This window comes from Carassius auratus, unplaced genomic scaffold, assembly GCF_003368295.1.
Source record: "Carassius auratus strain Wakin unplaced genomic scaffold, ASM336829v1 scaf_tig00216860, whole genome shotgun sequence".
Classification (NCBI taxonomy): Eukaryota; Metazoa; Chordata; class Actinopteri; order Cypriniformes; family Cyprinidae; genus Carassius; species Carassius auratus.
In genome coordinates this window covers 560,139-587,595 of record NW_020528772.1, presented here as the reverse complement: position 1 = coordinate 587,595, position 27,457 = coordinate 560,139, and the positions used below count along the sequence as shown (strand labels likewise).

The following is a 27,457-nucleotide window of genomic DNA, read 5'->3' as shown; positions in this document are numbered from 1 at the left end:
TTCCTGAACCAGTTGTGAAGAGTTTGAGTGCTTAAACCTGTGCTAGATTGAAGTCAGTAAAAATAGTCTTTGGTAATGTAACTCAACAGGCACCAGATAACATCAGGTTGACGTTGGACCCCAAACATTACAGTAGACAGATCTTGCATTTTGGTTGAGTGTGAAAATTGGGTTGACGTCAGTATTTGACAGTGACTTAACGTTGGTTGCTTTACAACACAACCTAAAAACAATAAAATATCAACCTCAACCAAGACGTTGAGTTGACAATGAATTTTGCTCAACCGACATCGCAACTGAATTTTACCAAATATCAATGCCTTATTAATGTTTATTGATGTTTTTATTAACTTCACATTAAAAACAAAATCAGTTATATGCATATTTTATGACATGACACCCTTAAATAAAGTACTTAAGTAAAAATTCACGTTTTTCAATTTATGTTTATTAGTATTTTCAGGGTGCAAATCACTGCATAGAAGCTTCACGGAAAATTAAAGTTTCTACATTATATTTATGAGTAGCTTATCAGTGTTGATTATGTCAAAGTGATGTCCATATTGCAAAAATATACAGTAAAAACCAGTTACCAGGGTTTGAAATAAACACACAATTAAAATCAGCTGTAGTGGGTAACATTGTCAATTTGGCGGGGTACTTTTCTTCACTCTTGGGTAAGTTAATGTAAGCCAAGTCTGTTCATGTCAAACCCTGCCAGAAATGATTATACATTTCAGTCTCACTTACAGCTAAATTTGGTAGTTTTGTATGTTGGTTCAGGTTTGTCGTCATCTGAGGTCCTCGGCAGGATTGGCATCATTTCTCAGGTCATCTCAGATCTTCATAAAGGCTGGATCCAGCCTGAAGCTTGTGTAATTTCTAGTTACTTTGGAAACAGAGAAGCAAAGAAAGACGGGTTTTATGCGTAGTTGATAGATTACATTAGTCTACATCGCTATTATAAATGAACTAACATGATCTATTAAGGTGCCAAATGCATTTACCCAAATTTGAGAATTAAGATATTTAAGTTAACAAGTTTGGGAATATTTCGACAAGTTTGTCGCTGCCTCAGACTATACTACATGCATGACGCAGCTGTAAGTCTGCATACTTGGTTTGAAAGATGTAGTTAATAACACTGGAAGCATGTCATCTCAGTCTGTGAATGTTTCCCTGGTCTGGAGTTTGAAATGTGTTTTTATGATTTCAGTTGCTTCTGTTCTGGTAGCATGCAATAAAATACTAGTTAAATTAGTCAGAAAGGTTTAACATTCACTAATATTCTCATACAGAAGACTGTCCCACTTTTATTGCAAGTGAAAATCTCTTTTATGAAATTGATTCATATTTGTTCAGTTAAGGTCTTATTCAGTAAGAATTTGCTTGTAAATGGTTTAGAATTTTTTATCATATGCTAATTTAATTCTGTGTTTGTTTGTTTGCTTGGTTTTAGTCATATTCATGTGATATTTGAATTAATGTAATTGAGTTTTTTTTCCATGAATATAGCCTCAGATGCTGAAAAGGCACTAAAAATGATACTACTCTCATTCAGAAATAATTGATTTTATTGTCAGAGCAAGTTTGAATTCATGTCAAAATAATATTAATATGAAGCCCAAATACCCAAGAGCATTAGATTTAGTTTGACAGTCTTTCTTTTTAATTTAGATATTGGTTTATATAAAAATCTATCTCTTTAACTATTTCTAAAATTATTCAGCATATTAAAATAAGTAATTAGTTCAAATTTACTAAATTTTTCAAAAATCCCTGTGACTTCTCATAAATATTTTAATCATTTATTAATCTTCATTTATTTGGAATTGCTTTACATATTCATCAGCTGGAATCGATGTCCATTTATCCACCTTATAGATTTTTTGTGACCAAAAAGCAACAAATTCTGAACATAAAATCTCTCTTCATTTTTCAGTGTCAGTTTTTTTTAAATTCATTTTGAAATACTTATTTGTTTATATTTCTCTCCGTTAAGACACACATACCTCACTTTACTACTGCTGTCTATTTGTCATCTGTATTTGATTGTCTTTCTTAATGAAGTTTTCTCAGTCTGAGATTCAAGAGTCTCTCCATGTTTTATTACATTTGTGATGTTGAGCACCCCCTTGTGTTTTTCATTCTAAACATGCATTCTGCGTGAATTAATCTCATTTATGTGTTGTGGTCAGTAGTTTGTGGTTGAAAGATTTCTTCACTTAATATGAATGTCAGCGAGATCTAAAGCAGAATCAGAGACTGTAAGCAGATTTGTCCAAACTCAGTGAAATATGAAGCCAAACTGAGAAATTAGTGGCTGGTAAATATATTTCACTGCAAGGTGTCACTAAATAAAGCAACCATGATAGCTTGTGAGAGACATGATGAAGCTCATTCACTTACTTTAGAACTTTTTCACTTACTTTTACTTTTTTGTAGGTATAATTTCATTTTCATTTCTAACCAATTATTTTCTTCTTCTTCTTCATTCTAGCATCTATCCTCCATAGGTGCAAACTTAGTCTTCTTGATGTTGATGCACAGTCTGTACAAATTCAGCCATTTGTTCCAATCTTGCAGTTAATGCTCAAGCCCAAAATGGGTTTTGTCAGCTTGGAAGATATCATCAGTCAAAAGAGGTGACCAGTGCTAATGCAGTTGAACATCTGCTGTGGCCATGTCCATGCAAAGGATGAACAGAAGCGGGGAGAGGGCAGATCCCTGGTGCACACCGACAGTGATTGGGAATGGTTTGGACAGTCTGGCAGGCCATTGGACAATGCTAGTGGTGTTTGCATAGAGGAGCTGGATCCACCTTATGTAAATTCACACTGATTGGGACTAATGGCGATGATCTTCTGGAGACGGTTGTCGATTACACATTTGTATATCTTCATGGTGTGGCAGAGCAGGAGGATTGGGCGGTGAGTGGTGCATTCGCCGACACTTATGCCTTTCCAGATCAGGATTATAACACTGGCAGCCCATGCTGAGGTTGTGGCACCCTTGTCGATGATGTTGTGGAAAAGTCAAGTGAGGACTTTAACACCTTGGTGTCCAAGTAGCTTCCACGCTTCAGCGGGAATGTCATTAGGTTTGGGGACCTTTCCATTTTTCATCTTTTTTATAGCAAGCTCGACCTCTGCAGGGCTGAGCACTTGTGATTGGTGAATGAAAGAATTCCTTGTTGAGTCAAAGTATGCTTTCCAGCACTGCAAAATGGTAGGGAGTTGAAGAGGACTCTGTGGTTGGCTTCTTTCATATTCATCACTTAACCAAAGTCCAGGGTAGAGCGATGGCAAGCGTCTTTAGGCTTTCAACTTTAGTCACTGGTACTCTAGCCAGTCGTCGGCCACCCGCAAGACACGCTACAACTTAAATGTCTTTTTCGCCTATGTGACTACTTGTATTTTGTAGATCCACCACCAGACCTGTTTGTTGAAGAATTTTCGTCCTGGCTTAGTCACAATGAGGCACTCTCCTGCTGCGTCATGGATCATCTTGGTCACATTTACCCAGAGTGTTTCGACAGGCTGGTCATCGTCAATGGTGGCAATTTGAGTGTGGAGTGTGGCAGCCAATTGTGTTCTCTTAGCAGGTAGATGACATCTTGACCAATTGATTACCTGATGTATGATTTGCTGCAGTTGTTTGAGTCAAGTCCCTTTTATTTATACAGCGCTTTAAACAAAAAAGATTGCGTCAAAGCAACTGAAGAACATTCATTAGGAAAACAGTGTGTCAATAAGGCAAAATGACAGTTAAAATCATCATTGAATTCAGTGATGTCATCATCTAATTTCAGTTTAAATAGTATCTTTGCAATAATTCGCAATCAAGTCAACGATATCGCTGTAAATGAAGTGACCCCAACTAAGCAAGCCAAAAGGCGACAGCGGCAAGGAACCAAAACTCCATCGGTGACAGAATGGAGAAAAAAAACCTTGGGAGAATCCAGGCTCAGTTGGGGGGCCAGTTCTCCTCTGACCAGACGAAACCAGCATTTCAATTCCAGGTTGCAACAAAGTCAGAGGTCAAGCAAAGCAAGCAGAATGTGGAAGTAAGCTGCCTGAGGTTTTTCAAAGTGTATCAAGTCTTGAAGTACTATGAGAGAAGCACCATTCTCAGGGAAGAATGAGAGTAACACATCTAACTACTCCAAGAACTTAATTAGCTGACCTGGGGGACAATAATCAACTGTCTTTTAATTGGGTGATTCAAAGGAGCTATTATCACAAAAAGAATGTTAAGGATTAAATATCCACTCACTGAAGATGAGCATACCACTACCCCACCCATCTCAGTCAGACAAGGGGTGTGTGCTTAACACGATGAGGGTTTCACACGAGGGCTGCTGTAGTATGCTAAGAAATTATATACGCATCTGATACTGAATTCAGCAGGCCAAGCCTTCCTGTTAAGTAAATGCAAATTCAGCGTGCGTTTAGCATTGTAAACTTTATATTGTATAAATATTATTCAATATGCATTTCTTTAATATAACATGGTCTGTCACAGCATGTCTTATCCTACTTCAAAATCTCTACACTTTTCTGTTTTTTTCCTGATGACAGGCAGACGAGGTGGAAAACATGAAAGAATAGAGATAAATGTGGATGAATGAAGATATTTAGGCAGGCGAAGAAGAAACACTGAGAGGAACCATGACTGATCAAATGTAGAGCACGTGAGGGTATTTTTAATTATTACTAACATTCCTTTTTTCTAGCATTATATTTATGTGCTATTGAAAACAAAATGTCCCCAACACTTGGGCCAAAGATACTGTGTTGTAATAGCAAATAAGGAAACAGAACTAGACAGCTGTCTAGGTTTGTGTATATATTTAACCTTGTGATTTGAATAGCAAGCTGAAGTAACAATGAATCCAAATACAAATTGCACATAGACTCTTAAGACTGAGATTACTTTATTGATAAAGGCAAGCAAATACATGTAACAAAGGGACCTAAGTAAAGTGAGAATTGGTTGTCTGAGGGAAAACTGCACTGATACCTTTCAAATAAATACATTTAAAAAATCTGAAATAGAGAGCACAAGCTGACATAATCATCAGTATTTATTATGAAAAAACAAAACTAAAGTCCTTTTAAGTTCAGCGTTCTGCTATAGATTCCAAATCATTCTGAAAAAAGATGAACATATCAAGTCATAAATTAATAAATCTCACAAATATTTTTAAATTATTATGTAGTTTGTGAGAAATTACATCAATCATGTACCTGATGTGTGAATATGTGCTTGATCTTGTTCAGTCATAAACCAAAAGAAGGACAGTAGCCACGCCCACCAGGGCAGAGAGGACCAGTCGGATCACAGCTTCAGTAGAACCACAAGAGTGGACAGAATCTGAGGAATAAAAAGACCAAACTCAGATCAGCTCTGTCAATAAATGCTAATATATAAAGTGCTCTCCTATCTGAACATGTGTGGCAGAGTTAAGTGATGTTGAGTCATGTTCATCCAAGTCTCTAGCTTTCTCTCGCAGAACAACCTTCCAGACAACAACCAATCTGGTTTCAAAAATTGCCACTTAACCGAGACGGCCCTGCTTTTGGTTATTGAAGCTATGAGACTGGCAAAAAAAGTTATGCATTCCAATGGTTCAAGTCTTCTCAGGTATGACATTCAGGATGTTTTGAAGATTTGCGGTGTCTAAGTCACAACATCTAGCTACTGGTGTTCCTCAGGGCTCAGTGCTTGGACCACTTCTCTTTTCAATCTACATGTTATTACTAGGATGGAACCTAGCTAGGAACCTTGGAATATTGATCGATGGTCAGTTAACCTTCACAGACCACATTGCTGAAACTGTCCAGTCATGCAGATTTTCCTTATACAACATTAGGACAAGCAGGTCAGTCCTATTGGAACAGGCCACACAACTCCAATCTATCCACACTCCTGTTCTCTCCAGACTGGACTATTAATGCTCTCGTCAGGCCTTCTTCTGTTACTAGATAAAAGATACTTAAGCTTGCTACTCAAGTCATGAGGTTAAATATATAAACAAATCTAGACAGCTGTCTAGTACTGTTTCCTCTTTATTTATTGCAAAACACTCACTTTGGCCCAAGTGTTGGGGACATTCAGTTTCAAAAACATTATTGTAGTGCAAGGAAAATAAATGTTAGTCTGTGATTAATTAATTAATTAATTAATTTCCTTTACATGCTCTATTTTTGACTAATTTTGAATATTTGAATGCTTGAATATTTCCATTCATCTTCCATTCTCTCATGTTTCTCAGTCTGTCTGCCTGTCATAAGGAAAATACAGAAACACATAGAGACTGTGAAGAAGAAGTGCTGTGATAGATGATGTTACATTAACAATATGCAAATTGCAGGATATTTAGAATATACTGAAGCCGGCTAGAAGAGCAAATTGGAAAGAAACCACCACCAGTAACAAAATATATAGCAAAACATGATTTGCATATTGGACAATGCATTAGTGTGACCTAGGTTACAGATAGCCTCTGCAAGGTTTTATTACATTTTACACATGCACATAAGATGATTTAAGTATTTTCAGACTTTTGGAAAGCACTTGAAAACACTGTGGACAGAAACAGATTACCAAGCCTGTTTATTTCTTCTGAATTTCCAATGGTTTTGACTTAAACTGCTTCAGACAACCTGTTTGCTGATTGCCTGGATTTTGCCTATTCCTGGTTTTGAATTTGAAAATGTAAGATCAGCAAAAGCTTGTCGATTTTAATGTCAAAGAGGATGGACGTCTGAGAGTATACGGTGATGGAGTTTGGGGGAGGATTCACACACAACCAGATAAATATCACAGTCCAGTCGTGTTTCAGACATTTTATGGGTTCCTTTCGAGAAACGATGTGGAAAATGGCAATCAAATTCATTTTGTTCTATTTGTGTTTGTGGAGTCTGGTTGGTGAGTTTTTTTTTATGTGTTTTTATGGCTTCAGTTGTTTCTGTGAAAGATTCACAGTTTGTTTTTCTATATGGTGGCTCTATAAAAAACACTGAAGCTCAAACAGCATCAGCTTTAATTTCACTGTGACATGATTCTCATCTCAAGTAAAGGTGTTTTCACTGTATGATGTTGTGTGGAGCTCAAATCAACTTCAACAGTTAATGGGTTTCATTTAGAATCACTACAGAGATGCAATAGTTAATCGTTTGTGTGCTTTGGAAATTGATTTCAATTGTAATTTTCATACAGTTTACAGAATCTTGTGTTTGTTCTTCAGGTGTGTTTGGCGATTCAGATGAAGTGAGGTCAGTGTTTGTGACAGAGGAAGATTCGGTCACTCTAAACTCTGGTCTTACTGAAATACAGACAGATGATGAGATCGAGTGGAAGTTTGGACATAACAACTTACTCATAGCTGAACTCAGTATTAAGTCCAGTATGATCCTTTTGTATGATGGCGATGATGGGAGATTCAGAGACAGACTGAAGCTGGATCATCAGACTGGATCCCTGACCATCACAAACATCACAAACACAGACTCTGGAGTTTTTACAGTAAGCATCATCAGCGGAAGCAGAGAGATCAGATACATATTCAATGTTACTGTCTATGGTAAGTAACAGTTATAGTCATAGACGGAGCATGTGTAAGGCCAGGGGTCTTGGGGCAAAAATGCCACTTAATTGGACAAAAATGCCACTGCACAAACAAATTAAATCTATTACGTCTTTTGCTAACAATGTGTAAATGAGAAAAATCGTGTTCGACTATGGTATTAAATCAAGATTCGCTCATGTTGCACTGTATTTCATTTGTCATTTGAGGATTTTTTTTTTAACATTGCTGCGTATTATAACCAATCGTATACAATTCTGTTGCGCTTAGGAATACAATGGCCAATCAGAGGCGTTCAGATGAGTCATCGCTGAAACTCATCAGCTTTGATGAATGTGCCCACATTCGATGACTGAATTCTGTGAATTCTTTCATCATAAACAAAAAAGTGCAGATGTAAGTACAATGTAAGTAAGGGATTTATTTCGCAGTGTAGACAGCTTCAGTAATTATAAAAAAAACTTTGTTTTCCCTTTTTTTTTTTTTTTTGAGAATGCGATAGATCAAAGTTAGTGATAATGTCATGCCTGTACATAATTTATTTGCAGTTTGAATAACTTTGGGAAGGAAACGTTATATTGGCTAATTTCTAATGTTATAATAAAATTGTAATCACATTAAATACAGACCATAAATTCAGTCCCATTAAACGTATTATATTAACCAACATGACACCCATGTCTGGTTCTTGGCAAAAAAAGAAACAGGTTTATGAACTTTGTAACTAATAGATTTGGCTGTTTTTAGCATTAAACGGGTCACACACAGTGCGAAAAGTGCAGCGCCACATCGCCTAACGCCACGTCTTTAAAATTCGAACACATTGTTTTCTATGACTGTGTGAACACTGGCAGTGCCATTCGGCGTCTGTCCGCGGCGCCCAGCTATGACTTATGAGGCTGTTCAAATTCCTGCCACGCCACAGAGCTCCATCTGCATGTGTGTATAGAATGTGCACGTCCGGTAAGCAATCTTTCAAGATGTCCTACATGCGGTGCGTTTTTTTTTTTTTTTTCATTTTGCATGACATTTTCCTCTCTGACAGTGTAATTTGAAAAAATTTGAATCTATTATAAGTCTTGAGAAATGAAGACTAACGGTATCAGCATTAAACACATTGACAAACATAACAGCCTCTTGATTACAGTTACTTGCTCTTGATTTAATGTATTCTCTGATGTTTTCAGCTCGTCTGCCTGTTCCTGTCATCAGCAGAGACTCTTCAAACTGTTCTTCATCCTCCTCATCCTCAGAGCAGAATTGTTCATTGGTGTGTTCAGTGGTGAATGTGGGTCATGTGACTCTCTCCTGGTACAAAGGAAACAGTTTATTGTCCAGCATCAGTGTGTCTGATCTCAGCATCAGTCTCTCTCTACCTCTGGAGGTGGAATATCAGGATAAAAACAGCTACAGCTGTGTGCTCAACAATCCCATCAGCAACCAGACTCAACATCTGGACATCACTCAGCTCTGTCACACATGTTCAGGTACAGCAGAGCTGATATTGGCGTTCATTATGTGGCTTTCTGGAATACGTAATCCTGATTTTGGTCAATAGGTCAATAATATTTTCTCATAAACACCCCTGTCCATAGCTGCATGATTTTGTCTTGACTTTTATGTGTCTCATATCACAGCGCAGATTTGAACTCTCTTGATTCATACAGTTTATTGGGTGTCAGAACCAGAGATTTAAAGTGCATATCTAACAGCCAAAGACTGTTTACTTTAGTGATTCACTAGTTTTCATCTCCTTCTGTTTGTTCTTCAGCTGTGTTTGGTGATCCAGATGAAGCGAGGTCAGTGTCAGTGATGGAGGGAGATTCAATCACTCTAAACTCTGGTCTTAATGAAACACAGAGAGCTGATCAGATATCGTGGACCATAACCTTTAAACCAAACAACTTGCTCAAAGCTAAACTCAGTAGATCGCACAGTATGATCTCTATATATAATGCTCTTGACGAGAGTTTCAAAAACAGAGTGAAGCTGGATCATCAGACTGGATCTCTGAGCGTCACAAACAGCAGAAGCACAGACTCTGGACTTTATGAAGTTAAGATCAGCAGCAGCAGACGCACCGTTAACCAGAGATTCAATGTTACTGTCTCTGGTGAGTCACACAATTGTTATAACAGTTTTCTTAAGGGTTTTTACACAAAATATGTTAGTTATTTAATATGTATTTATTAAACAAACAACTTACTCTCTGACTGTGCAATCTTCTTCTGTTTATTGAGCTGATCTCTGTGTGTAGATCGATGGACATATTCACTCTAAGGAGTCTCTTTTTAGCTGATATAACAGCTGATTCATATCCCATAATATTTTATGTGCTGATTGTTTCTGAATGATGTTCAAGTCCAGTGCATCATCAGATCTCATGATGAATTTGCAGCAGATTGTCATTTATCAGGCTTGTTTTCTCTTTTGTCTGACAGGAATCTGAGATGACGGTGTGTTTCAGCTCAGAACGATGATCAAGCTCTCTGTGACTCTGTTTCTCACAAACTCTTTTCTGACCACAACAACTGCATCTGCCTTTACACTTACTGTTTCATATATACATGATTTTTGTCATCTATGATCATCCTCTAATGAGTTTATTGTTATCCTGAATGATAAATGCTCTAGATTATTAAAAAACGGTTTAGTTATTTATGTGTCTGCCTCCCCTCATGAATAAAGTTTTCTTCATGCTTTATTACATTATGCTGAGCACCGATTGGAGGAATACTAACTGTATGTATTTTATTTTAATTTAAGAAATCTATTTTAATTTTAAGTAAAGCACAATGTACAGAGCTTATTTTTTTAAATTTGATATTCATTTGTCATTTGTTTACTCGGTTTACAAATGTTATTAATGGACTGCCTATTTTTTTCTTTATGGAATCATAACATTGCATTTTTGGAAAATCATAATAAATGTAAAATAAATAAGAAATATGTATTATCTTCTCTAAAATAATCCTCATTAATGATTTAGATCGATAATATTTTGCCATTGTAAGGTAAGGGGGGGGGGGTCTTGTCCTTCCCCATCCCCCCCAGGATTTCCACAGATGTAAAATGGAGGATAACCTTTCGGGGGTGGTCCCCCTAAAATTATACCCACGCTGTAGGTTGTAAATAACAATGTTTTATACTTTAAATAAATAATTGTGTAAGTAATAAAACAACACAAAAGGGGCAAAAATGCGTTTTAAGCTTAGAAACATTTGAAGTCTTCCCCTCCCTTGCCTCACAGTGCTTTAGTCCAAATACTCACTTTCCTTTTTTACATCACCTGCACAAGTACAACTCCAGTAAGAGAAAAGTCAATAGTTGTGGTTGTTGTAGTTGTAATTGGATATTTTATTCACTTCACAAGATTTTCCCACTAGAAATGAAAGACCTGACAGAGATAGGGGTTCAGTAACTCACTCAAATGCAGCCTATATTCATTCGATTTGTTTATTTATAAAAAAAAAAAATGCTTAATACCTTATACTTATCCTGCAACCATACATTGAATTAATCAAACGTGCTACAAAAGATTTCTATTTCAAATGAATCCTGTTCTTTTAAACACATGACTTCTCTCAAATGTTTGACCCAATGTGAGAGAACTCAACCTCAACATCTGCAATCACACACACGCTACTCTCTTTAGAAAAGCATCCTGCAGAATTATACAGGAACTGTGTGGCATTTACACATGTTTTTCTAGATCAAGAAAGCGAGTGAGGAACAGCTGAAGGCTGAGGAACGACGGGCCTGCGGGGTGTTCTTGAGGACAAATAGAGTAATGAACAAAACACATACAGACAAGAACAGTGCCAAAAAACTGCCATATGGTATTTTGTCTGAACTTTAACCCCTTGCTTGTCTGAAATCCGGTTTCATTTTTCCAACTACTGCTCATGTCTACAAGTAACACTCACCCCAGTGGAAATGTGAGAGGAACCTGTAATCGAATGCTATACAGACAGACTCACCTCTCACGAAGACGGAGATCTGATCTCTGCCGTATCCCAGACTGTTTCTGACCTCACAGATGAAGGTGGTGTTGACGGTGTCATCCACCTTCTGCACAACGAGCCGATTTTCCTGCACCTGCACTGTTTCAGGCATCAGTCCGGACAAACTGAGGGACAAAGTCCAGACAATATTAGCACAGTGTTTCTGATCGAATTGAAGCTTAAAAGACCCATTGACTATCAGCGTTAAGTTTATACTTTCCATAAACTGCCCACTAAGGTCTGACTGACCTTACGTTATGTGTTACATGCCCTTTAAAGGCCGGTTTATCTGAAACATGTATCAAAGCCAGCCAATAAGAACAGAGGGTGGCCGATTAAAAACATGCTTTACATTTTTGTGTGCAATGTGCATCAGAGGGTTCATGAATGGAATAGGTGGTTTGTGGGCGTTACCTTAAACCCTGTACGATATTTAGTGTTTTAAATTTGTTGTTTGTCACACTGTACAAGATGATCTCAAGTGGGCCAAGCCAAGACTTTGGTGCCAGTCATCTAGTTGAATTTCATAAGAGCTCTCAAACTGCACAACAGTTTTGTCAAATTCTTGACACTGCCAAAACTTTGTTGGAAACCAAGATTCTTTACATAGTCTAGAGGTGTCCAATCCTGCTGCTAGAGGGCCAATGTTTTACAGTGTTTCACTGGACAACGGCGAACACACCTGAACCAGTTAATAAAGGTCTTCAGGAACACAAGAAACTTGCGGGCAGTTGTTCTGACGGTAAACTTTGCAGGAAAGGGGTCTCAAGGAGCAGGATTGGACAACGCTGCATAAAGCAGTCAAAGACTGGACATTTTGCCCTATTAAGTTGTAAGGGAAACAGGTCAATTTAGCTCAAAGGGAATCATTTAATAATTTAAAGGGAATTTGAACAGAATCACTGTTTCACGGCTGTTCACGGAGACGCCCTGCGATTCAGTGAACTAGCCGTTTAACATCAAATCTGCGCTGGATATTAATATCCAAACTATAGTGAAACACTATCAATTAGCACAGTAACAAGATCGGCAGTTTAAGACATTAACTTGTAAGCACAAAACACAAGATACTTCTCTTTTCAATATGAATAATGCTTTATTAGATAAATCTAAGACATATATAAACTAATCTAACACATAAACGCACACACACACACATTCACAAAAGTTGCAGGAAGATCGAAAGTTAGGGAAAGATGAGTTTAAGAGAATGGAAATATGGAATCCCAAGTTAACAGCAATACGTTAAATTGCATAGACATGAACAACCATCAATCACTTAATTAACCCTCGCATTGAGTTCCTCAATGAGGTTAAAATTATATTAGATACACCAGCACAAATGTACATTGCCTGAAGGTGTCCCTTTGTTGTCGCTGATTGGCTGGAAGTTCAGTCGCTGAAGTGACGTCTTGGGAAACCCGTGTTTGGGCATTGGCTGAAGATGGAGTTGTGTGGCTGGTTGAAGTTGAACGCACAGACGAGGTCAGACGGCGTTACAAAACTCAGAACATGACACTCTCAAACGGAAAAGAAAAGAAATAAAGTTTGACGAGACTAAGTTGTGTTTCTTCTCATCGTGGCTAAGTAGCAGCAGGCAGGCCGAAGCACGCTGGAACCGCGCTCAAAGAACAGAGAACCGTGATGACTAAGAGCATGGCTAAAGGCTAAAAGCTGGCATGACTAGTAGCAGAAGCATAACTAGAGACTAAAAGCAAGATTTTATGGTGTCCTGAGTATTTAAACTGGCCTGTTGGCCACACCTCAAATGTTGTCTTGACCAATCAGATATTGTCTTGGCTAGGGGGTATCATAAATCATATGTTTATCTTACCAAGCATGTGGTCCGAATCTTCCTGCTCTTGCAGGGTCTAATTTTGGACATGATTCCTATAACCAGAATATGATAAATGTAACAAATAAAGGATTGTCTGGACTAATTCAAGCAAGCAGATTCGATACGTAGATACTAGATATGACTATGTATCCTTAAGCTATCCCATAGTTATTAAAAGACATACACAATAAGTGATTATAACATGATAGTCAAATGTGTGGGTTACACATAAATGAATATGGAGTGAAGCGATGGACTGATTCATTTATAAGTCTTTTTGAGTTCATTCTGGTCCATATATATGTAGAAAATACAGTTTCTTTGCCATTCTCCTGCCAAAGATTTCTGTGGAGACCAGAGGTTCAAAGGCCCTTCTTCCCCCCCTTAGGAATTTCAGTCTGGTACCGCTAGGTGGGGGGAAGTCAATGGAAGTATTTAACTCTCATGGGTTTACATGTGATGTCCAGCGTTGCATTTCCATTACGAACAACAAATTTGACACTAAATTTCTCTCCTTCGAATTGAAATTGTAAATAATTGTTCTAGTGGTGTTAATGTTGAAAGCTGTTGTGTGAACAAGTTGGTTGCTCATCTTGCTTGGGACTTGTGGCACAGAATGTTTTATGACTTCCTGAGGAATTCGGCTCTCGTGTTTCAAACACAGCCCTGATCGACTCTTTAATTTGTCTGGTTCGATTCATTTCGAGGGTGAGACTATATAAAACTGAAAAGTAAAAGAAATGCTCACGTTTTCCAGGTGACAGTGGTGGGGACAGGGTTTCCGTCTGCCTGACAGGTCAAATATGCATTTGTCTGACCCCTGTACCAGTTGTTATCATACCCTACAATCTTCACCTGGGGAGGATCTGACAGAGAGAAAAAGACAGAATAAATCGAAGGATCGAACAACTAGCTTTTAAGAATGATTTAATGGTCGTTACTAATGTCTGGCATTACTGGCCTGGACCAATAGAGACATGACTCACTAAAACTGTTCTCAGCTATAGCAACAGTGTAACAGCCTTTGGATCAGTAGTTTCTGGTGTATTTAATGGTCTGGTTGAAATCTTACATTCAACAACAAGTTTCATCGGGAAGGTCTCAGGTTGGGTCATGGTACGGTGTGACACCGTGCAGTTGATGTCTTTGCCATTATCCGACGGATGTGGAGCCAGCATGTAGGCACTCTGGACGGTGATCGTATTATCTGGATTCTTCGTCTCAATCGGCATCGTCACGTTTCCGTTAAGCGCCGTGGACCAAGAAATATTCGCTGCTGGACAGCCATTGGATGATTCACAGCGCGCCACGATGACTGGGGTTTTCCCGGCGGTAACGGTGACAGATGTAGCAATGTTCTTCGGTTTAGCTGTTGGGAAGAGAGAGAGTATGACCTTAATTGGATGCTATAATATGAAGGAGGGTAAGAGAAGATGAGAGGATCACAGCTCTGCTTGTCCTGCCACACGCTAGCACTCAGATTGTACTCACATTTCACTCAGAGAAAGACATCAAAGAGAGGGAAAGGATCAAATCAGGGGAGACGGGGAACGACAGGGAAGTGATGATCTCTCATCATGATAAACAGCCAGATCAATAGCAGGGAGAGAGAGGAGGCAAGCGAGCGAGAGACCAGCCAAGGTTACTGCCACATTTCACATGCATTAACAGCAGCACAACTGATCTGACAATACCATTTATAAACCCCCTTTAAGTCCACAAACATACACAGACATGAGAGCGAGTATGCTCCATAAAACAGACAAATATACTGATAATCAATCCAAACTGTCACTTGTCATTACAGTCCTCTCCCCCACTTGAAAAAAAAGCTTTTGATTATTTTGATTATTTGATTGTAAAAAGAGACATTTCCCCCAGTATTTTTTTATTAAATGATGCTGTCTATCAATTAGTAATGCAAATAAAGATAAAAAAATGCCTAATGCTCCTCATTGTTAAATTATTATTTAAAAATAATTTGGATTTTAAAAATCTATTTTTCCTTGTATTTTATTGGGGAATGCATATATTTCAATTAATTATAACTGGATATAAAAAATAAAATTTCCCCGTTTTTACTGAAAAACTAATGTCAATTTTATTTTATTTATTTTCTAAAATAATATTAATAAAAAAGCTAAATTTCCCCTTATTTTATTGAAGAAAAATATCTTCAACAAACAATATGCATACTAAATAATATTAACAATATATTTATAGTTTGATGAATGCACACCAAGCATTTTGCTAATGCTATGTAAATAAATATACATTTTAATAAACTCATGATAAGGTTTATGATAATTTTTTTTAAACTATTTTATTGATTAGTCATTGCAGTTGTTGTTTCTTTTCCTCTTGCCCACTCAAACACATACTCTTACTCACCCAGCAGGACCAGCGAAGTGACTCCCTGTTCGTTGCCAGAAGGGTAGGTGGCATATTCACAAATATATCGGCCCTCATCGGTCATCTTCACTTCTCTGATCTTAATGGATGGGTTCTCCAAAGATGGTGGATCTGTTACAAAACTGACACGTCCTGATAAAGGGGATATCGTTGGGTAATTTGCTCCAAAACTTGGATGGAAAACTGCTATGTTGGTTCGATCTGCATTAGTCTGTTCAAACATCCATGACACCTGCATGCCAACAGAAACAAATAAAAAATCAATTCAGATGACCACCAACTGATGCTTACAGCACATCAAATGCTTTCAGAAAGTTCTTACTTCAACCCAGTGAACAAGTTCTTTCTACAAACTCTTATTCGTTGTGTTTAGACTGGCAGGAAACAGCTGATTTCAGACCTGAGTAAGGAGTTTGCCTGGGTTCGGAAACTGGCATCGCAGTGTCACTGTCTGACCAGGATATGACACGACTTCTGGCTCCACCCTCACGCGCTGAGCCAACGACCCTGGAAAGAAAATGAGAAAAAGCCCTAAGAACAGGAAACAACCGCTAAATTCAGGTGACCCGCGACCACCTCGCTGAACGTGCCAGAGAGAAATTCAACAAGTGCCAGCACAGTCCAGGAGTTCAGAAATGGTGAAATAAGGAATGATAAGTGAGGTTACAAAAAAAGCAAGTAGGCCAATGTTTTTGATCTCGGCTGTGGTGTGAGAGAGTGTGAACCTAAATGTGAATGTGTGCATGCAAGTGTGTGAAAATATCTATATAGAAAAAAAAAACATTCAGCTTGCTCTCTGCAAGAAGCAATCATCCACCATGAGTACATGATGAGTACATGAGTGTGTGTGTGTGTGGGCACGTCAGTCGGGGTATAAAGTGGTAAAGAAATACAATTCCACACAAAACAGTTGGGACACTGTCATGGGAGCACTGTGTATGTCAGAGTCTTGGTGCTCATGCAGACTTACAACTGCCTCACAACATTTTCTGATTCCATTCCTCCCCATCATTTACAGTTTTTTACTGAATTTTTGCTGTTGAAATAAACTCATTTCAATAAGAATCTGTGCAACTTCTCACCTCAACATACAGCAGCACAGTGTGTGAATGGAAAGGAGGGAAGGGGGTAGAAGATAGAGAGATGTAATAATAAACTGAATGCACATGAGAGATACAAATCACCTCAGTCAGCATAGATGGCATATTTCTGGCAAATGAAAAAGGCTATAAAGGGTTACACATAGGCTACAGACCCTTGTATCAAACTGTACATACTGCATCTAGTTTTTTTTTTTACACTTACTGTTTCAAATATAACGTGATTTTTCCTCTAATGAGTTTATTGTTATCCTGAATGATAAATGCTCTAGATTAAAAAAAAAAAAAACGGTTTAGTTATTTATGTGTCTGCCTCCCCTCATGAATAAAGTTTTCTTTATGCTTTATTATATTATGCCGAGCGCCGACTGGAGGAATACTAACTTTATGTATTTTATTTTCATTTGTGTATGAGGGTTGTGAGAACAACCTATAGAGCTTTATATCATTTGTAACTGTACATTATTGTTAATCTAAGTACTTTTTCCTGGGTATTAGTTTTTTTTTTTTTACTATTCAACTGTTATTTGTTTACTATTTTTATTAATGCACTGCCTATTCTTTATGGAATCATAACATTGCATTTTTGGAAAATTATGATAAATGCAAAATATATTTTTTTTAATTATATTTTAGGATTTAGATCGATAATCTTTTGCCAATGGAAATTTATTTTTTTTATTTTAGAGTATGAGAATGATTAATATTGATGTGCAATATTATCATTCTTCCCAAACTATCTGTTTTATGATTTTTATAAGATTATAATTCACATAAAACAAAACAAAAAACAAAGGCCCTGAACAGTGTGACTGGTCTGAATGAATGAATGAATGAATGAATGAATATTATCATCAATGAATATGTTTCTTTTGACTGTTCATCCACCAGGAGACACTTTATTAGACACAATGTTTTTTTAAGTTATTATGCTAAGATTTGCCAAGCAAAGTCTACAATCAAACACCAGAGATCTCGTTATGAACCTAGGAAATCATATTTGTATATTGAAGAAGACTTTTCTACACACAGTTCTAGCAGGTGATCTGTTCTTGCTCCATAAAGACACTCGTGAAACTCTGAAATCAGTCTGAGAGGAGACACAACTGAGACATTTGATAAGAACTGAAGAAGAAACGATCTGAAGACAGTTAGAGGAGAGAGCAGAGCCAAACACTCTCAGGATCTCATGAGCAGATCAAACGCTGTGTAATGATCCGGCCCAGGATCATTCCACCCATCAACCACCAGATGTGACCATATCATCACTTGGACACTAGCACCTCTCATACTGTTGAATCCTCAGTCTCTGTCTGTCTCTGCTTCTTCCAGGCTCCAGTCCCAAGCATGCTGTCCTGGCCAGTTCGGTCCACCCTGGGGGACATCCACTCTGTCTGCTCCACCCTCTCTTAGGTTCCGGTTACTACCCAGGGTCTGTGTACCCCATTTATGAACATTCTCTGCCTGCCTCGACCCTAGCCTATATATTGTTTCTGCCTCAGCCTAAGCCCTGTGTTTTGACATTGCTTTTGTCATTCTGTCTAATAAAAACCTGCGACTGGATCCGCATGCCTCTGACTCCTTCGTAAAACACTGCTTTAAGACATTCACAACTTCTCTAGACTCTGATCATCTTATGATTCAGTTTATTTCTGTTGAAAACAACACACCTGAACAGAAGAGGAAGCTGTGCTCTACTGAAGCTAAAAGTGAAAAAAATCACATGTTGTGAAATCAGCAAAAAAGAGCTGGATGTTCACACGGTTTAACACTTCTAGATGAGCAGTTATTTTACTGAACCAGTTCTGAAGAGTTCAACAACCCCATCAGCAACCAGACTCAACATCTGATGGGTTTGGGATAAGTTGACCCGAGTCAGGTCAGTGGGTAAGATATACACACACAGATGGTGCTGACTTGACTAGGGTCAACTTACCCAGGGCCGTGCACAGAGCCACTGCCCCTTTACCTTCATCGCCTAAGGTGCCCCTCTCTACACCCCCCCCCCACCCTTACCTGGGCTCAAAGCGTTCTGTTACCCCTCTGCTAAAGATCTGTTTATTCTGTGAATCTGCTCTGTGTTTTCCCGCCGTTCCGTAGCATCACTCACAATCTGTGTGCCGCTCTCTGGAGTAGATTAGCTGAATTAGTCATTTGGTAGTTTGTTTTTGTTTTTGTATTGTCTTTTTCAAGAATTTAAAGCTCCAGCAAGCCAACAGATAAATAATATTTAGCAGTTTGTCACACTTTAATTGATTTAATAAAAAAAAAAAAAAAAAAAAAAAAAACTTATAGAAATTAAACTTTTTTTTTTTTTTGGAGTCAAATATATAATAGTTAGCTTTTAACTTTTAAACAACTGCACTACTTAAAAATTTTCATTTAAAAAATTAACCTTCTTTGGTTAACGAATAGAAATACTATGAATAACAACATATCTGAATAACAAAAAAGCTTAAGAACAAAGTTAAAAAAGTGAAACAACACATTTCAGTTTGGAAAGAAAAGCCCAGCTTATAAAATATGTTTATGTAAAAAATACATTTTAACTAATGTAGGTAAGAATACATTACAGAAATGGCCATTACATTCATTCAACAGAATCATGTGTTATTTGTATTATATATATATATATTATCTAATTATAAAAACTATACCTAGATGTCAGAAAGTGCACCGTTTGTTTTTTGTTTTTATTTTATTTTGTCAAAGCAGAATGTTTTGTTGTTATTGTCAGTGTACACAAATGATTTTAGTATTATCTGGATCTGAGTATTTAAGGTTTCTCTGTGAATCAGGAAAGTGAATGCGCTGGCACGCAGAGGGTTAAAGATGCTGCATTCAATTGTATTTTTAGACAATACATTTAGATTTCAAATTTAATATTGATTTTAGAACTGTTGAAATTATTTACTGTATTTAACGCAAGTACTTTATAAGTAACTGTAATTAAATTTCCTAAAAATGAGCAGTAATCCCTTAATTTCTTTTTAAGTGGATAAGAAATTTAATTACAGTAACGCGTTTCTTAGTAACACGTTACACTCAACACTCAATAATCTACGACACATCATCTTTTTTTCTACATTCATGTTTTGTTCTCACAGACACTTGGTAGCTAGTCACAAAACAACATTAAACAACGGTAAGAATTTAAAGTCCTTCTTACAAATTCATAGACATGTATTTACAAATCAAGTATAATAATGAGAACACAGAACGATCTTGGAGAGAGCTTACTGAACTGACTGTCGTAACCGAACGCGGACAGGGTTTAAAGGCTGAAAGGCTGACTGAGACACAGCAGCTGTGTTCCCATTGACATGCTCACTACTCTGATCTGTGCTCCGCAGAGTCTTCACACATGGAAAAGTTTGACATCATATACCTCTGTAAATAAATACAATTTAAATTCACATCTCTCACACTTCAATGCACTTTGAATGGAACATATATGTTCAGTTCGGAATCATGACAGAATATCCTGTGATGTCCACTTCACAGGGCACTTATGTTCAAATAGAACAAAAGTCTAAAGCGATAAGAGAAACGTACAAAATATGCAAAGCAGGGGGGTGCGAGGACTGAAATTGAGAACCGCTGCATTAAGCTATTGTATGGCTTTAGAGGTAACAGAATAATTGGCACAATCAAAAAAAAAATATATAAAAATACTCCGATACTGCCATTTTCTAGGATCAGGTATCGGTCACCTATATGTATCATAAATATTTTTAAACCTGGATAAATTTGCTTTGATGTAAAAACCATAATATCTGTTATAAGAAGCCAAAAACAGAACATCTTTGAGAAGTCAAAAACAGTTTTTAAAGTAAATGATTGCCTTCTGATCCTCCCATGTGTTTCTCCTTATCACAGTCTGGCAGAAATGATGGGTGGTTCCAAAATAAATGGTCACACGACAGTAAAGGCGTACAGCTGTCAAGAAAAGGGGGTGGCTCAACTTACCCCACTCTCCCCTACTTCAATTGAAGATGAGGCAGAAGCAGGCTCAGAGAGTGAGGGAGAGCCCATTCTTATCAAAACATCTAAAGTCTGACATTACAGACCTGTCTTCTCTTTTAATTGTATATTTGTAACTGTATAACTTGTATTATCAAGCACCCTCATAGGCGTAATTTGCAGGTGGGAAAGGCGGGACATGTCCCCACCAATTTTTGCCAGGGTTGATAAAGTAATAAAAAAATATCTTGCTGAATGTATGTATTAAAGGGAAAACAAGATCAACAATTAATTCAATCTAATTAGGGTAATAAAACATTTGACTCCTTACGCATGCATAACTTTTTGATTTCCAGCTGTTGCTCTTTTCGTAATGTCATTGTAGCATTTTATTTAAAAAATGGAATGCTTACTTGTGCTAAATAGGCCTGCCCTCTACTAAATATTTCAACACTATCTCACGCCAATTCATATATATTTTACAAGGTGGCTTTATCGTACGAATTTGTATGACCTCACTTGTACGATTTTATATGATTTGTCTAAACCCCTATGTCGGTTAGGTTTAGGGGCGGGGTTAGGTGTAAGTCATTCGTACAAATTAATACGAATGGTGCAACTCGTTAAATATGTACGACTTGGCAAAAATCGTATGAATTTGTACAAGTGTGGTCGTACGAATATGTACGAATAAGCCACCTCGTAAAATTCATACGAATTTCCGTGAGATCGGGTTAAAGACTTTTATAGTCAACTAGCCGCACTTTATATTAAATTGATTAACTTAATATAATAATCTATTAAACATACTTTAATATAGGCATTCCGCACTCAAGCTTGCGCATAAGCCAATTGTCTCAAAGCACCGTCAAAGTGATTATGAATGTGTCGGGGGAAAAGACATTTGATTTATTTATTAATAATCTAGTGCTACAAAATCGAGTGCGCGACTTTTACTGTTCGGTTATATTTACTATTAATTCCAGGTCTCCAGAATGCGTGTACATTTTGTGAGTGGTCGCATAAAAGCTGCTATTGCTGTTGCCCAAACTCAGGGAAAAATGCGCCATGGGAACACTTTTTTATAAGAAGCTCTACTTTTAGAACCCTTTTCATTTAAACATTCTGACCATTTAAAATGATAGGAACACTTTCATTAGGATAGGATACAAGCATTGTCCTTCTGCGCCATTTTCTCTTATCTTGAGGACCACACTAGTAAAAATTTGTTAATCTTACCCAACTCTCCCCTGTAAACAGGGGCGGAGCCAGATGATGTAAACATTCGGGGCTTAGCCCAAGCTTGGGGGGTGCAGGGTCATACTCCCCCGGGGAGAATTTTTTCCCCCATTTACATCAGCTAAATGCACTTTTTTTCAAGCTGATAATAGAATGCTTAAAAATCTATACATTATCTGGGAAAATGATGATGGTTACTATAAAAATAAAAATAAAATGAAAAATTCACCCAGTAGAGCCTACGACCTATTTCACCCCCGCTCTATAATTATACACTAATAAACAACTAATATAGAACATTTATACTATATTTTAACTGTTTATAGGCCTACTATTAATATGGTTTTAATAAAATATGATGTGTTATAGATTACTAGTATCAAGTCAAGTGATTAATATGGGAAATAAACTTAATTACAAGAATTAAAGTGTGACAAACTGCTAAATATTGATAAACTATATGATGATTTACTGCTGGCTTGCTGGAGCTTTGTATTCATGTTTGCAGTGTTGAACTGCCTTTAGTAGCCTCTATTTGCTCTTTCTATCTCTGTCTTCTTATTATTTGTATCATGAGTGCTTTGGTTGAGTCTTGTTATTAAAACTATAACCGGTAACAATTTATAATTCCTTTCATTATTTCAACATCATATTTGTCTTATTTATGATTCCTTTCACTATCTCAATATAATATTTGTCTTACCTTGAATAATTAGGAGAATGAGTGCACTTAACAGTCCTGACATGTTTATCGTAGAGAAGGGTGTACAGTCCACCTACTGTAAAATAATTTTGTTGTCAGCTCAGAGTCGCAAAAAAGATACCAAAATAGTCAGATGGAGATGAAAAAAAAAATGTTGTGTGGTTCCTCTGGTTTCCTTTAATGGACGAGCACAGAAACTTAATGTTGAAGTGTGTCGCTGTATTCAGCGCATTCCTTCCCAGTTGGCTTACAATCAGCTGTCAAAACCATAGACGGAGTCTAAAACACATTAAAAAAAACACATAAAAATGTGATGTGAGTCACAGCTGGCGATTTTCACATGAAGCGATACTCATTTAGAGTGTGAAAGTGTGAAAGAGTGAAAGCCACCTAAAAATACTCCGTTCTGAAAAAAAGAAATAAAAGAATAAAAATACAGCCGAAGGTGTTTTTTTTTCAGACTTCCTCACTTCAGTACGTTTCAGTTAAACTAAACTGCTGAATTTGTACTTTGTCCTCTTTGAACTTTTTGTTTGGTTTCCAGTCAGCATGATGTTCCTGGATGGAAAGGAGCAAGTAACGAGTGCCAGAAATATTTTGGTTAAGGGTACATGGCATAGGCTACAGCAAAAAAACTACTGGGCATTTGCACATCACATTACATAGTGTCATTTTTTTGTTCACTGTACAACAATAATTACTATTTATGCATTATTATAAGGGGTAGTTTTAGGGTTGAGGTAGGTTTACACGTTAATAAAAAATCTAATAGGTAGGAAATTACATTTATTGTTAGCTTCCGGTTTTTGATGTATCTCTTCTAGCCTCAACCACATATTTTGGGCAAGTCTAGTTTCAAGTTTCAGTTTGTCAAGTGGCGAATGAAGCTCTAGTGCTCTCTCTGCTGGTACATGTACAGCTAGCCGGAGATCATCTGTGAAAAGAGCTATTTTTTCCCATTGCATTGGAGTTCTACAGATCTACATTTCCGACAGATCTTAAGTTCAGAAGTTACAGTATACTGTAGAAGCATGTTATTATTCCTCCTTGCAAATAAAACTTGGCTAATTGAATATGAAAAATCAACTTAGAAGCACTTAAAGGTCTTTGCAGTGTTACAAGCTCTTGGTGCATGAAGAAGATCTGTAAAGTTGCGAAGACTAAAGTGTCAAACCCAAAGAGATATTCTTTCTAAATATTAAGACTCGTCCACGCTGCCCTAAACACCTTCTTTAAACATCAGATGAAGTGATTATTTTCTTTTAATAGATGAAGTATTTTCGATGAGTCCGCTATGTTAGCAATACTAGCTAATTATCCCTGTTTGACGGAAAAGGTTGCCAGGTTATCACAACAAAGCACTCCCAAGTGCTACTCAAAACTAGCCCAAAATAACCACGTTTCGAGGGGGGCTCCCTGGGAAAAATCACCTTCCAAGGGGGATGTCGTATTTTTGGGGGCAGTCGTGGCCTGAAGGCCTGAGAGTTGGCTTGTAACCCAAAGGTTGTGGGTTTGAGTCTCAGGTCTGGCAGTGATTGTTGGGTGGAGTGAATGAATAGCACTCTTCTCCACCCTCGACACCACGACTGATGTGAGACCCTTGAGCACCGAACCCCCAGCTGCTCCATGAGAGCCACAGCAATGTGCCTGCCCGCTGTTAATGCATTATCATATTTTCCTTGACAAAAATTAACCATGGTATTACCATACCATTTGTATTTTACTGCAAATACCACGGTTAAACTGTGGTTGGTGTAGAAAAAACACATATATTTGGTAGTTGTTTAATAAAAGAGAAAAGCAAGTAAATGAAAGCGGTCTGGTTTCTGTATTCATGACACGAGCTCAACAGAGCTACAATGTGATGTTGCAGCATTGAGTATTGCAGCCAATCACAAGCATTCTACGCACCACACAAATCACTACCCAGCTAGCAGGGAACGTTCTCAAAACTTTGGCTAACATTCCGTAAAATATTTTTAAATGTTTGAAAGAAAACATTTGAATGTAATGTTTAAATTTTTTTCGAAGAATGTTAATAATTAAAAAAAAAATGTTCCTATAACGTTAAGTGAAAACAAAGCAAGAATATTCTTCCTGCAACATTTTGAGGATGTTTGAGGTAATTAAATGTTTTAATTTAAAAAAATTCTAATGTGACAGTTTAACAAAGATAGAACATTTTATCCGCAACATTTTGAGGATGTTTTGTGGATGTTGTTGAGGAAACGGATTATAAAATGTTGTCAATAAAACATTGTGACAATGTTTCAAAACAACAAATGAAGAACATTCTCTCAGCTACATTAGTAGAATGTTATACGAACATTGAGGCTCGAGGTGATGAAGTGTTTTAATAAAAATCATGTGGTTCCTTTATTAAGATGACTCCTGCGTTAGACTTGAAGCAGCGCTGCGCAGACGCATCGGTTGTATGACATCAAAGTAAAAGTAAAAGAAAAAGTAAAAGTAAGTCATTGCATCACTGCAGCTGGTGTTAGACGTCCCGGTTGTTATAGAAACAGTCAGCATTCGGAGACGTGTGCTTAGGTCTGCACATGTGCACAATCTGCTCTAGCCTGGGAAATAAGCTTTTGTAAATGCTATTTAAGCAAAAGAAACAAAATTAATGAAACAGTTGTTGTCAGATTTCATTGGTGATTATAATTATGCAATTAAGTCGTAAGCTTGTCGAACAGTTTTGGAGAATTTGATATGTGGTTTTATTAACAAAGTTCGGGAGAAGCACGATCAGATAATCATCCAATTTGGTACAGGTGCATCTCGTTTAGCTAATCATCTTATAGCACGCACGCGTATATATATCCAGTCTTCCTACCTCCTGTCCCACGACAGTTTTTCGGCATAGACCGTCTGTCAGCATTCGGTTCGCTCTGTCAGCATTCGGTTCGCGCTGTCCGTCTTCTTATCACAGGCCCAATCTTCCTTCCGACGAAGATATCTATCCGCTGAACACCAACAAGCGTCATCGGTCAGCTGCTCTTCTCGCCAAGCCACACGTTGTGGCCAAAAGCTCGTGCAAATCCTTGAGCTCGCCTCACTCGGCAACACGATTTTCTCGCCAGGACCGGGCTCTATTATAATGCTGGATCGCAGCCGTGCTCCAGTTCTCCCCGCAGTAAACCTCTCTCGCTTTTTCAGCCGTGGCGCAGTCCGATGCTGCCTCCACTAGCGGCGAAGACCGTGCGTTGTTGTAGTGGCATGTCGTTCGTGAAAGAATCGTTTTTTCGAATGAATCTTCTAGGCGAACGAATCGTTCTCGGTTTACACTCATTCATGAAGAATTTTTCAGAGTTGTCATCCACAATGAGCGAGTTTCATATGAGTCTCAGAGATCGAGAGCTCTCATTCGTGAACGAAAGGACTAAACCGGTATACATGTCGAGTTGATTAAACAGATACATGTCGTTCGTAAACGCAAGGAACTCTTATCAATTTTGTTAAGATGAGAGTAAACCGGGTCAGTTAGCCATTTAGCATGTCAATCTTGCAAAATGTAAAGCGCAGTTATAGGTACTGTGCACATATTGTTTACATATTTAGCATACAAAAGATAAATTCCACGTTTAATCCCCGATTTATGAACGTGAATATATAGATCAATATATGAACCGTCTGACCAAACAATTAAAATGCTAATCATGCAAGAAAACCTCGTGATTGCTCATCTGAACAATTTAAATAGACGTTATATATAGAATGCGCTTATGAAGACGCCAAAATTTGTTAAACTGCGTTATGACTTAACTCTGTCCGATGACGATGCCACTTTTTAACCACGAAGCAAAGGCTTTTTGCAGAGTTGTCATCCACACCGAAATGTCTAAAGACATTACATTTGCTTTACTGTGCATGTTTAAACCTCACTGAGATGATACAGACATAAGTTTCATGCAATTATTCCGGCAGGATCAATTATTTAAGGACATATTTCACCATTTACTGGCATGATTATTCAGAATTTTTCACGCTACTGCCTCGTGTTTGGCTGCAGAACAACAAGTGTGAGTAAATTTTCTATCGTCTTTTTAGGACTGTTATATGAAAAGCATGCAAAGTAAATGTCTTTAGAAACGGCTTGAATTTGAATTACTGCAATTAACGTTACTGCTATAGACATGTCTATTGGTACAATGGTTTATAAAACTAAACATGCTACATTGTTTCAAAGCCTCTATTTTCACAGTCCATACTACAACAGGAAAACAGCATCCCAAATTTATCTGCTCCGGAGGCTGTTTAAAAGGGCCCGAATGCCAAAACAAGAGGAAAAGATGCTTTTCCAACAGGACCGTATTAATTCAGACAAGGTTTGAGCTATTGTCAAATCAGCCAACAACTAAAGCAGCCAAAGCAAGCATGAAGCTACTTTTACTTGCAACACGGGCCTGCACATCTCAGTATTTCCATCCTGTTACTTCTGCTAGCAGTGCAGGCTACACAGGTTCTTCAAGACATCACACACCCCAGCCCCTTCCCACGACCCACAGCTACAGCAGCTGAAGCAAACGTGAGGCCGCCTCCATTCGTAAACGCGCCCTTAACTCTTCCGCTCCCTCATGCTACTAACCATTTTTCTGTTCAGTG

The 27,457-nt window shown here is 37.7% G+C and overlaps 1 protein-coding gene across 3 annotated transcripts; it reads right to left on the bottom strand.

Moving 5' to 3' along the window:
* Positions 1 to 472: 472 nt before the first annotated feature.
* LOC113099081 (nectin-2-like) lies at positions 473 to 23,435 on the bottom strand. 3 transcript variants are annotated; one of them, XM_026264157.1, is made up of 9 exons: positions 23,240 to 23,434; positions 22,850 to 23,128; positions 16,245 to 16,351; positions 15,824 to 16,076; positions 14,505 to 14,801; positions 14,181 to 14,298; positions 11,572 to 11,720; positions 5,250 to 5,376; positions 4,920 to 5,152 (listed from the first exon to the last, which is right to left on the bottom strand). In XM_026264157.1, exons 2-8 carry the CDS (start codon positions 22,890 to 22,892, stop codon positions 5,279 to 5,281), a joined length of 1,065 nt encoding a protein of 354 aa, XP_026119942.1. In that variant the 5' UTR covers positions 22,893 to 23,128; positions 23,240 to 23,434; the 3' UTR covers positions 4,920 to 5,152; positions 5,250 to 5,278. The 3 variants fall into 3 exon arrangements, with proteins under 3 accessions (XP_026119943.1, XP_026119944.1, XP_026119942.1); XM_026264158.1 differs by lacking the exon at positions 4,920 to 5,152 and adding an exon at positions 473 to 889 and having other exon boundaries at positions 22,850 to 23,435; XM_026264159.1 differs by lacking the exons at positions 4,920 to 5,152; positions 5,250 to 5,376 and adding an exon at positions 473 to 889 and having other exon boundaries at positions 22,850 to 23,435.
* Between the last annotated feature and the right edge of the window lie 4,022 nt (positions 23,436 to 27,457).

What these genes read in the sequence shown, in the direction of transcription:
- LOC113099081 (XM_026264158.1), bottom strand. Translation starts at nt 22,892, where the DNA reads ATGTCAGGACTGTTAAGTGCACTCATTCTCCTAATTATTCAAG. An exon ending in CAGGCAAACTCCTTACTCAG is followed by an intron (nt 16,077 to 16,244) that starts GTCTGAAATCAG and finishes GTTGGCATGCAG; the next exon opens with GTGTCATGGATGTTTGAACA. An exon ending in GATCTCCGTCTTCGTGAGAG is followed by an intron (nt 5,377 to 11,571) that starts GTGAGTCTGTCT and finishes TTTATTCCTCAG; the next exon opens with ATTCTGTCCACTCTTGTGGT.